Source organism: Microcaecilia unicolor, chromosome 2, assembly GCF_901765095.1.
Source record: "Microcaecilia unicolor chromosome 2, aMicUni1.1, whole genome shotgun sequence".
Taxonomy (NCBI): Eukaryota; Metazoa; Chordata; class Amphibia; order Gymnophiona; family Siphonopidae; genus Microcaecilia; species Microcaecilia unicolor.
In genome coordinates, this window is record NC_044032.1 from 110848183 (window position 1) to 110860611 (window position 12429).

The window sequence follows — 12429 nt, forward strand, 5'->3', positions numbered from 1 at the left end:
CCTCAATATCTAACCCCTGTGGTGCAATAAATTCCCCACATATGAGAAGAAACAAGTACAATTTAATGGGATAGTGAATCAACTCTCTGCACATTAGGTTCAAGTCGACATCTCCATGATGTATTATGAGAAGAGGTGCTTGTGCTTAATATAAAAACCGGGCGCTGATGATTTCAAGTGCTAGAAAGAAAGGGGACTTTGATGATGATCTTCTCAAATCTTTGCAGTGTGGATTACACTTGCTTACTGTGTCCCTGGATTTCTGTTCTGAAAATGTGGTAACCCTACATAGGGCGATCACTGGGGTGCCCAGTTTTTGATTGGACTAAGTTTGTGAGAAAGGTCAGAAGATCATGCATGAAAAACAGTTTTTTTTCCACAGAGGTATTTTCTGTGGGTTTTCAAGATAACCAAAAATCCGGAAAATTAAACTCATTCTTAGACCAAATGTTTGCACATGTGTGTGTTTGTAAAGATTATATGTATGGTGTATCTACTGGAAATCAGATCAGTCTGTGGCCTTTGAGGACTGAACTTGATTACCACTGGTTTATACCAGCCTGCTCCCTCCAGCGGCATCTGGCAGGAGTGTGCAGTTACATTGCTGGTTAGGCTGGAAGAAAATCAGAGGTCTATTCACTCCAACTGTCTTAATTGCCTAACAGCTATCTGTACACCATAATCCATTAATAGCAAATATTGCTTTTTACAGTCAGACAATGCAAACCCTATTTTAACGAAAGGGAATGGAGATGAAGTGCATCCTGATTAGGGTTGAGTGGTGGTAAGAAAAAAGTAAAGAAGACCTTTGGGAAAAATAGAAGAAGCAAAGAAAATGAAGTTTCCCCATCTCCAGGCATCCTCCAAACATCTATGAATGTCAGGTTCATTAGATGACAGAGATTGTAATTGATAAACGATATCTTTCATCTCCATTTGCATATTAGTGGCGTCTTGCTGTGCTCACATGAGTTATTGAAATATTTAATGAAACAATTATGGATGAAGAACTGCATGCTTGAAATTGGCTGTGGAAAGCAACTGTAAATGTTTTAAAGCCGGAAAGATATGTCTCTCGGAATCTGTAGTTCAGATTGAGCTTGCCTGGAAACTGGTATAATATCAGTTATGTCCCAGCAGAACAGCAGATCAGTTCTAGTGCCCAGGAATAATCAGACATGAGCCCTGATAAATTAGTCCAGGTGCACATGGAAACTCCGGTGGCATGACTAAGAATAGAAACAAATACCTCTCCTCGTCTTCCCTGACACCTCCCCCTCAAAGTAAAGAAAAAAATAAAGCATTAGGTTTAAGGTATGTCATGGTGCAGAGGCATTGTGGGATACTTTCTTTTTATTCTTAAGTCTTTTGGTTTTGGATGTGATTCAAAAATCAACGTGTGTTTTCTTCTTAATTGTGCCACTTGAGTTTCCTTGTGTGTTCAACTTGGATTAATTTGCTTGGAAACTGGATTGTACTGGTGGATGTTTAACAGGGTTGTGTCACTGAACACCTCTTGGTGAGTTGCCAGGACTAATACTGTACTTGTGCATACCCTTGAAAACAGAACAATAGTGGAGGTGAAACTTCTTTCATGGGACAGCTGAGCCACTGGAAGGTATTGCTTACTGAGGTTTGCTACTCATTTAGGGATCATTGCAACTTGTTAAGCTTACTGCATGGTTGTGTTTCACAGGTCCCAACACTGGATCTGATGCAAATTATTTACTTACCCAAAACATATTACATGTTCTGTTTACCCTAGATTTTATACTGTATTACTAGCCTGCTTAGCTCTGGTGCATGGAATAATACAATGCCGTTATGTAATATATTTGAGTACATTTGCATAGAGATGTTTTGAAAGTTGACATTTATGGCTTTTTATTTTGTCTGTTTATGAAAATGGTTAACTCAGAGCATTCAGTCAGCTTCCACACTCTCTGAGAAAAGTACTGCTCATAAACCCATAACCAATAACAGTAAAAACTTAAGGGTCATCTGCTTTCTTGGCCATGAATTAATTGAAGTACTGTGCATTATAGAGGTAAGATAACATAAACAAGACATTGTGTGCCTATCCATCGTCTGTCTATCTTTCTGCCAGGTACTTATACTACTACTTATCATTTCTATAGCGCTACAAGGCATACACAGCGCTGTACACCATACACAAAAGACAGTCCCTGCTCAAAGAGCTTACAATCTAGATAACCTAGACTGGCCACTGTTGGAAACAAATTACTGGGCTAGATGGACCCTTGGTCTGATCCGGTAGGACAACTCTTATGTCAACAAAGACTGACATAAGTCAGCAACTGCTGTGATGTTCAAGACTTTATTCACTGCCGCTGGCTTCTGTGGTATAATAATGAACGTGCAAAGGGGTTCTTCAACATCCACGTCACATATCAAGGTCTGATATTTTAAGTGACCTGAGCATGTCAAATTAAAACTAAATGTGCAGGCTTCCAGTCTGCGTGAAGAACGAGTGAGCTACTGCATGTCTGGTTTTTCCATATTGGCACAGATATGTTACACAGCTGCCAGACAGCATGTTGTAGTGACATATTCTGAGAAGATACACCGAAGGTTTAATATGTTCTCATAGTTAGTCTCCCTATTGCTGTCTGCTGAAAAAAAAATGCAGTAGTTTTAGTCTCCTGAGTGGAGAGATCAAAGGTGACAGGTTAAGTTTTTGTAAAAGACTCTGTGCAGAGACAGAGGGAGAAGAGAGCTTTTGTATAGCTCATTGCCAGTTTTAAAAAATATAAATCAAAGATGAAATGAAGAGAAAAGCAATTACTGGTATTATGTGTTGCACTTCTAAAAGAGGGCAGGAAGGAATTCACCTAGAGATTGCGGTCCAGTGACATGGCACGAACAATATGTTTCCTGTCCCCCCTCTAGGGAATAGCTGAATGGTAGCTGCCAAGCAGATGACAGAATACCTTAGGCAGGGTTGCATAGCAAGAGAGGCTGCACTTCCAGCAGAGCACCGGGGCTGGGCGAAGTGTAACCTGATCATTTATTTACAAGCTGGCAGTGCATATGCTAGAGTGAGGGCAGCAGTGTACAGATCCCTGGAGAAGGACGGGTGGGTTCACTGAAGACCCCTCTCAGAATGGCACCGGTGACTGCGAGGTGCTCTTTGCTCTTTCTTCAGGTTTCTCTGCTGGAAGGGAGCTGTTCCAACAAGGTGGTTACAGCACTGTAATGCTTTGGCAATCATTCTTAAACTTTCAGTGACTTATCAAGGGGATCCCTTTCCCACTCGCCTCCCAAAACTGGCTATGTCAGATTCAAACTTTTGGACCGTTCTCTCCAACTTTAATTTGCCTCACCTGAGGAGTGGAAACCGGCTGCGCCGAACACAGAGGTAACACTTGCTATCCAATTTAATACAAAAAAAATGTTTATATATATATATTTGTTTCCCTTATAAGAAAAGGTTCTTTCCTCTCCTGTCAGTAAAGCTTTTTAGTAGTTTATTTGTAAAGAGCAGATCAAATTTTGCAACAGTACAAGTTGTTTAACTCCAGTCTGGCTAATGAAACTGCCTATAACTTTAAACAGTATACTTCCTTGTTCTCTTATTATGAACAGATTCAAGAAAGAAAACCCAGAAGGGTGATGGGTAGAGAGAATTCCTTTACTAGGCCGACAAATGAGGCACAGTTTTTCTGGACTATTGAGGGCCTTTCCAAATGCAAAGTACTTTGTTAGTTTTCTTTTTAAGAACTTTAAGTTTGCTAAGGTGGCATGATGACACTTTCCTTAATTAAAAATAAAAGACAAAGGATCTAGCCATCCAGAGATTACTTACCCAGTAAAGAGAAGCCTGGACGTGCTCACACATTTCCACCTTTAAGCTGATAATGAGTATCTGTTTTAAACATGAGTTTGTGTGATGTCTTTGTTATCTCGGTTTATGTTGTTTTGGCAGGTATAAGTTTGCTGAACTGCCTGCTTTTGAATGATCTACTGCGTATATATGTGATATGATCGTATATCCTAAGTATATTTTAAGTTCCAGCACATTTTCCTATTCTCTGTTGAGAGAAAGGGAACAAATGTGCACAGATAATACTGTATATCTGTATTTACATGAGCTTTTCTCACATAAATACAGATGGAGCTCCATGTAGTCTAGTGGTTAGAGCACTAGTCTTGACATCCAGAGGTGGCTGGTTCAAATCCCACTGCTGCTCCAAATCCCACTTCTTGTGACCTTGGGGAAGTCACTTAACTCTCCTTTGTCTCAGGTATAAAATTAGATTGTGAGTCCTCCAGGGACAGGGAAATACCCAGTGTACCTGAATGTAACTCACCTTGAGCTACTACTGAAAAGGTGTGAGCAAAATCCAAATAAATAATATTAATTGGTTCACTCGGGACACAGAATGGTTGGTGGCAAAAGAGACTGAAATGTGGCCTGTAGGATTCACAATTTTGCTTTATAAGTAAACATACTGGACCAAATTCTGTAAACAGCACTAAGAAAAACTGTGCTAAGCACTATTGTGTAAACAGCGCTGAAGCGCCAATATTGGCACCTAACTTTAGACGTGAGGATTTACTCCTAGTAAACCCTGGTGTAACTCCTTGCATCTAAATTAGGTGCAGATCCCCCTTATTCTATAACAGTGTGCATAAATTATAGGAATGCCCCAATCCGCCTATGAACCTTCCGTGGCTGTGCCCCCTTTTTGGAGCTGCACATATGGATCCCCGCAACTAAAATGCATGCGTAAATTTCAGTTAATGCCAATTAGTGCTGATAATTGATTAGCACTCAATTATCGGCGCTAATCTGCTTATTCAGTTAAGTTTTGCGTGCAAATTGGGCGCACACAATTTTAAGTACCATTTATAGAATTTTGGGGACTATGAATGTATCCGTAAAGTATGTGTATATGTATATACCCTATAACTATTCATCTCTTGACCTTTGTGAAATAGCTCTGGCATCTTGTGTTGTATATTGTGAGGATTATTGGGCTTGCTGAGGGTTTGATTTACTGATTTATTACACGATACGCTGCTAGAATGGACTGTTCTTTTTGTCTTCATTCCGATCAGATGCTTATTTTCAGGAATTGGAAAAAAATATTTCTTAAAAAAAACAAAAGGTCTTCAGGTAATGGTTTCAAGGAAAACTTTTACACAGAAAGGTAGAGTTCTTTGACTCTAGCAATGTTCTATCTAGTTCTCGAGTATTTGGGATCTTGCTGATTTACGAGTGACTGCGCTATTATGAAAACAATATAACCTATAATTGAGTAGTTAATTTATTCATACAACACTGTATTCTTTGGGCCTTTCCCAGTGTTTGTATGCTCTATTTTCAAATGGCATGCAAAAAAAGCAGTAAAGAGTGATTACTTTTTATTCTTTCCGACTGAACAGAAGTTGGAAAGAATTATACTGAAGTGATTGAGCATGTTTGTCTGTGTAGAGACAAAATAAGTCTCTGAAAATTTAACAAAATGGCATGAAACCTTCTAAGAGGGGAAAATAGGAAAAAAAAGACAAAACAAGTTCAAAATTGGGCCAAATCAGACTGTAGATTCCAGAAAAATAAGCCCCCCCCCCCCCACAAGAAAAGGCTCATTGCTTTTGTATTAAAGGAGTGCCAACTTCTTTAGCACAGAAAGTTAGGTAAAATATAGCAATTTAGAGAAAAGGACAAGGCAGTTTAAAAGGTAGAATTCTATTTTCTTCTAGCACCCCCCAAAAAAACCCCCATTGCCCCAGTCCCTAAACTGCTCACACAAACTCACAACTGCCCCACCCCTAAAAACTACCTCCCTGCAAACTGCCCCATCCCCCAAAACTACCTCCCTCAAATACTTTACCACCTGCACACTATCTATATATATAAAAGACACCTCCAACATTCCATTGAAGCCTCAAGCCGGAAACTTGAGGCGTCCGAGATATCCGGTTTGGCCTGCAGGCTGCAGTCACTGTAGCTCCGCCCTTGCGTCAAAACGCAATGACATTGAGGGCGGGGCGGGTCTGCAGTCAGTGTACCTACGCCCTCGCGTCAACACGTGATGACGCAGAGGGCGGGGCGGCGAAGACACAACCGACGACTTCCACACATTCTCTCACAGCTGCTGGGAGAGCGCACCGAACTTCGCAAACTCGCAACCACGTCACTGAGGGAGGGAGAGGGAGGCACGGAGGGGGTGTCTGGAACTCGAGAGAGAGGGAGGGAGGGAGAACGGTGGGGGGAGGGGATTATCCTGCTAGCGCCCGTTTCATTTTCCCCTGAAACGGGCATTTCTTACTAGTCTTACCTAAAAAACAAAACAAACAATAAAAAAACAAAAAACACCTTGCAGACTACTCTTTCTCCAAAAACTACCCCTACAACTGCTCCACCACCCTGCAGACTGCCCTGTTCCAAAAAACTGCCCTGCAACCCTATAAACTGTCTCATCCCAAAAACTGCCCCTCCACAATTGCCCTACCATCTTGCAAACTGTCCTATCTCTAAAAACCTACACTTACAACTACCCCACACCCAAAAATATCCCCTGCAATTGCTCCACCCCTAAAACTGGCCCTTCAGACTGCTCCATCCCTAAATCTAGCCCTGCAAACTGCCCATTCACAAAAACCAACCCATTACAACTATCCTAGTTATCCCACAAATTGCCCCTACTCCACAAACTACCCTGTGCAACTTCCCACCACTCCACAAATTGCCCCACCCCAAGACTAGTCCCCCCGTAACTACTCCTACATGCCATTGACAGGGCCAGATTAAGCCATTGTCAAACTTTGCACATACTTCATGTTTTTAGGGGACCCTATGAGATAGGTTCATGACTCACAAGATGAAGATTGTCAACTGTCTGTCGCTTTTTTTTTTGAACTCATGATGTCAGTGGTTCTCAAACCTGTACTGGGGGGACCACTAGCTAGTCGGGTTTTCAGGATATCCCTAATGAATCTGCATGAGACATTTTATGTTAAACTGTACGTGCTGTACACTGCCTTGGACGAATTTCTTCATAAAGACGGTTAATAAAGCCCAATAAATAAATAAATTTTAGCATGCAAATCTCTCTCATGCATATTCTTTAGGAATAGCCTGAAAACCCAACTGGCTGGTGGCCTCCCAGGACAAACTTGAGAAGCACTGCATTAGTGATCTGTCTGTTGAGTTTCTGCATATGGTTCTAACACATGGATTAGTACCTTGGTCCCTTGTTTGGAGCTCCATTATATTAATTGGTTTTCTCGGGCTACGAAATGATTGGTGGCGAAAGATATTGAAATGGGGCCTGTAAGTTTCACAATTCTGATTTAACTGTCCTACATTGTCAGCATTGTCCTCTGGATTCTATATAGCGTGCCTAGCGTTCTGTGCCAAAATCCATACATATACTATAATAGTGCACATAACTTAATTGGCTTAAGCCAGTCAGCATTGTTGACAGCACTTAGCAAATAATAATGAGCACTGATTGGCAATAATTAGAATTTATGCTAAGCATATTCTGTAACGCACTATGCTTAAATTTTAATGCACGCAGGCAAAAAAGGGGCGTGGTTGTGGCGGTGAATGGGCGTTTCATGGGTGTTCCCAAATTTACATGCACTGTTATAGAATATGACCCTCTGCGCCTCAATCTATGCGCTGGGATTTATGCCACATTTTCATTGGTGTAAATGGAGGCACGTAGTTTTAGGCTCTATGATACCAACTAAGCATATTCTGTATACCGTGCCTAAATCTAGGTGTCGCTTATAGAATACGTTTAGGCAGAAATGTTTTCTGCATGGACTTTTCGGGCGCCATATATAGAATCAGACCCTATATGTATGACCATACCCGGATTCCTGGAGTATGTGGGGAGGAGGGGTCAGAGCCCACTTCAGGTCCCTCGGTTGAAAAATTGTATATCTAAAATCATGAGTGCGGAACTTAGAGCTAACACAAGTAGGGCAATGCCAGGTTCAAAGTCTTACAGATAGTTAAAAATTATTCCAATAAATTATAAATGCAGTATATAATTTCATACTGCAGGAGTCATATTCCAGTAACTAAAAATAATTTCTCTGTCGGACATTTTTTCCCCTCTGATTGTATTGCTCTGACATTTTTATGCTTTCAACCTGTCTATCGTCCTTTAACTGCTTTTTTGGATTTTCCATCTTCAATATCTTTCCCTGACATAAATTTCTCTCAATTTCATCTCATGTTTTTTCATTTGTACGTTGTCTATTGCTGTTCTTGCCATCTTCCTGTCAGTCTCTTTTCACTTTTTTCTTCCTCTCCATATTTAGACTTAAATCTTCTTCTTCCCTTCCACATCTCTCATCCTTCTACCTACATATCAACTAGCCCCATTATTCTCTGTCAAAAATTCATCTGAATCTTCAGTTTCACCCACCTGTCTCTTCTCAGCCCTCCATATTCTTCTTTGTGATTCTCCAACCTTTCTCTGTCTCTTTTCTTCCCCTTCCTCCACCCCCCTTACACACACCCACCCCCACACCCCTCTATCTCCCCTTCTCTGACATCATCAAATGCATCCAGAGGTCTGTTCCACCTCTCCCAGTGGCAATGGTGTTAGCCCAAATAACACTGTTTCCCATGTTACTGCCATCCCCATAACAGCCATGTTCTCTCTGTGCCGCCTCCTCCCTTCTACAGAAAGGACATGTTGCTACTATTTGGGTTTCTGCCAGGTACTTGTGACCTGGATTGGCCACTATTGGAAGCAGGATACTGGGCTAGATGGACCATTGGTCTGACCCAGTATGGCTATTCTTATGTTCAAGAAGAGGAGGGGCTGCTACAATGACAGCCCAGGCAGCTCTTGTGCTCTTGTCCACATTGGTGCTGTTACCTATCCTCATTCCAGATGTAAAATACTGCTGTTGCTTCTGCCTGTCCTCAGTGCTGGTACCCTGGACCCTTGTTCCATAGGGGGCCCCCATGTCAGTACTTAAGGTGCGGTCGCACCATGGAGTGATACAAAGGCATTATATTATTTTTGGTCTTATTCATCATCCCTTTCCTAGTAATTTATTGTTCCCGTTTACCCCTACCTTCCCTTACCCTGATTCTATTTGTATTTGTTTAACATCGACCGTATTGGAGCTCCCAAATACAGTGACTTGTAAGCCACATTGAGCCTGCTAATGTGTGGGATTACAAATGCTGCAAATAAATAAATAATTCCTAGCATCCTGTTTGCTTTTTTGGCCGCCGCCACCACCACCACCATACACTGAGCAAAATAGTTCAGCATATTATATACAATGACACCTAGATCTTTTTCTTGAGTGCTGATACCCATTGTGGACCCTAGCATCAGGTAACAATGATTCAGATTATTCTTTCCAATGTGCATCACTTTGCATTTGTTCACATTAAATTTTATCTGCCATTTGGATGCCTAGTCTTCCAATTTCCTACGTTTTTCCTGCAATATTTCACAGTCCACTTGTGTTTTAACAACCTTGAATGCTTTTGTATCATCTACAAATTTAATCACTTCACTTGTTGTTCCAATTTCCATATCATAATATGTTAAATAGCACCAGTCCCAATAAAGATCCCTGCGGCACTCCACTGTTCACCCTCCTCCATTGAGAGAAATGACCATTTAATCCTACCTTCTGTTTTCTGTCCAATAACCAATTCCTAATCCACACCAGAACATTGCCTCCTATCCCATGACTCTTTAATTTTCTCAGGAGTTTCTCTTGAGGAACTTTATCAAAAGCTTTCTGAAAATCTAGATACACTACACCAACCGGCTCACCTTTATCCACATGTTTATTCATGTCTTCAAAGAAATGAAGCAAATTGGTGAGGCAAGACTTCCCTTGGCTGAATCCATGCCGACTCTATCCAATTAAACCATGTTTGTCTATGTGTTCTGTAATTTTATTTTTTATAATAGTTTCCACTATTTTGCCTGGCACACCGACATCAGCCTTACCGGTCTGTAATTGAACACGTGACTGGTGTGCCACGTGGAGCTGAACATTCTAGGTGAAGAAGATAAAAAGAGCTTGGCCTTGGCGGTGAGCCTGCACTGCTGGAGCTGTGTTGTGTGACAAGTCAAATTAGACTTGAATGTTGAGAAATGAGTCAGCTTACTCTGAAGATATGAGGTTCCTCTCAGATTCACATCCATCCTTCACACTCCTCACTCTCTCTTTCATGAGCCTCGGTGCTTGGGTCGAAGTCCAGATGGGGTTTACTGTTGACTGTGAAACAGTGTTATATTGAAAGCACATTTCCTTTTTCAGGCTATTTCTGAAACATATTTATATGTGTATGTATGTATTAGGATTTATTAACTGCCTTTATGAAGAGATTCACCCAAGGTGGTGTACAGGTATGGCTTAAATTAAAACTTACAATTTGTTAATAGCATAACAATAGTAAAATATTAAAACATAAGCTTAAGTACAATTATGAAATTTAAAATGGCCCAGTTATTTATTTATTAATTATATTTTGTAGCTTGGGATATTGGAACCTATTTCCTATTAGACAGTAGAGTTCCTATTTTGTGGTCAGATTCACTTGGCATTTTTATTGCTATGCTGCCTTGTGGAGTTGATATTAATGTTTACATGGTAAGTTTCTTTTCTTCCTGTTTTATATTATTTTGATATGATAACTTATGAAACTTGTTTGTCTTAATCCTGTTGATATGGTTGATACATGTGAATCACCTTGGGTGTCTAGGGTGATAAGGTGTGAAATCAAATTTGACTAAACAAATACTACAAGACCAGTTACGCAGCTTAATGGCTCATTTCCCATACCAGAATTCACTTTCACCCCTTTCTCTTCCTTGCTATCATCTTTCCTTTTACTGATTTATCAAGGAGTTTTGAAATGCATCCGCCAGCATGTTATTCCTTTTCTCCCATTTCGTTTCCATGTTGACCAGAATTGCAGTGACCTTTTGTGGTTGAAAATGAAGGCTGTAGCAGCTCTCTGAACTATTTCTGGCACTCTGCTTAAGAGCAGTTGCTATCTTGGACTTGAGAGCATCCCTAGTCCTAGCTAAACGAATCACATATTGCTTCAGAAAAATTAGGTTTTTAAGTGATTCATTGATACATTTTCCATTACATTGCTCAGCAGTCAGGACTGATGGGTGCTGTCTGCTGAGGAAATGTAACAGGCTAAACTTACATCTAGAGCAGTGATTCTCACCCCAGTTTTCAGTGCACAGCCAGCCAATCAGCTTTTCAGGATATCCAAAATGAATATGCATGAGTTGATTTGCACACACTGCTTCCATTGTGTGTAGATAGATCTCCCCTGCAGTAGAGGGCTCTCACCCAGCAGAATTGTTCATAGATCTTTCTTTTTACTGTGACATGGTCCTTCTGCCCCCTGACACATACTCTCACCTCTTATTGTTTCTCGATGGCCCAACACACATCCAGCTTTCTCAGTCCCTTCCCCCATTGTACAAACTCCCAGCTGGCTTCCCTCAACCCCTGGTCATACCCAAACTTGCTGTCCCCTCAGTTTCACGGCACCCCCCAGCTTGCTCCAGCCCCCTCCCATACATTTGTAGCATGTTGTATACTCCCCTTCCCCCGATTGTGCGGCAAGATGAGACGGCAAACAGCTGCACACCATGTAACATCTTCTTCCTTTGTCATCCTGGGCCCGATTCCTGATTTGAACTCTATGAAACTCTAGAGCCACATGCCTCAAATTAGTAAAAGTGGTGAACAAAGCCCAAAGAGCAGCCGTTCGCCGTTGCCTCTTTTCAAGCGGTCGCTATAAGGGAGGGAGGGAGAGAGAGCCGCCACTTCTGCCTGCTGCTGCCTTTGTAATTGGGAATTTTGCACAAATTCTGCATTGCGCAGTTGTGGTACAAATCTAGGAGTATACCTCTATTATTAGCTGAGCCCATTGGCTAAATAAAAGTTTAATGGCAGGCAAGCCTGCCTGCTCTCCTCCATAAATTTTAAATACTGTGGCGAGTGAGATCTTTTGCATGATCATACTGAGCCATAATTGTGTCCTGTGTCACATGCCTCTTGGTGCTCCCGCCCTTCCCACTGCTTTTTGGCCAAAAACAAGAGAAATGGTCCTCCCCCCTTCCTTTGGGCTCTATATGGATGCATTTCTTGCACAGCCTGTGGTACAACCCCGGTCTATGGATAGATATTAAAAAGATTTGTTTGTATCAATGACAGTGTGAAACAGAAGATGTTTTTTTTTGTGGCAGTTGAAAATGCTAGTAGTGTTCTAACCAAGGTTCTACGTGTAATGAAATTTGTTTGGTTAAAAAGAGAGGACATAATACATTTGCCTGTTTCACAAACTCTGTGCTATGATTATTAAATGTATATTTACAATGGAAATTATTCAATAAGAATTGCAGTTGAATTCACCATTATCCCTTTTAATGTAAGCTA

At 41.1% G+C, this 12429-nt stretch overlaps 1 protein-coding gene across 3 annotated transcripts in view; it reads left to right on the plus strand.

Moving 5' to 3' along the window:
- The window catches only part of MAST4 (microtubule associated serine/threonine kinase family member 4), a 905366-nt gene that overhangs the window by 550646 nt on the left and 342291 nt on the right, over positions 1-12429 (plus strand). Inside the window, exon 1 of one of the 3 annotated variants that reach the window (XM_030193212.1) lies at positions 3013-3379. The exons of the other annotated variants lie outside the window; for them this stretch is intronic. Within the exon in view, the coding sequence (XP_030049072.1) occupies positions 3294-3379 (86 nt within the window). The 5' untranslated portion in view covers positions 3013-3293. Of the gene's footprint in view, positions 1-3012; positions 3380-12429 lie in introns of those variants that run through there. 3 annotated transcript variants of the gene reach the window in all.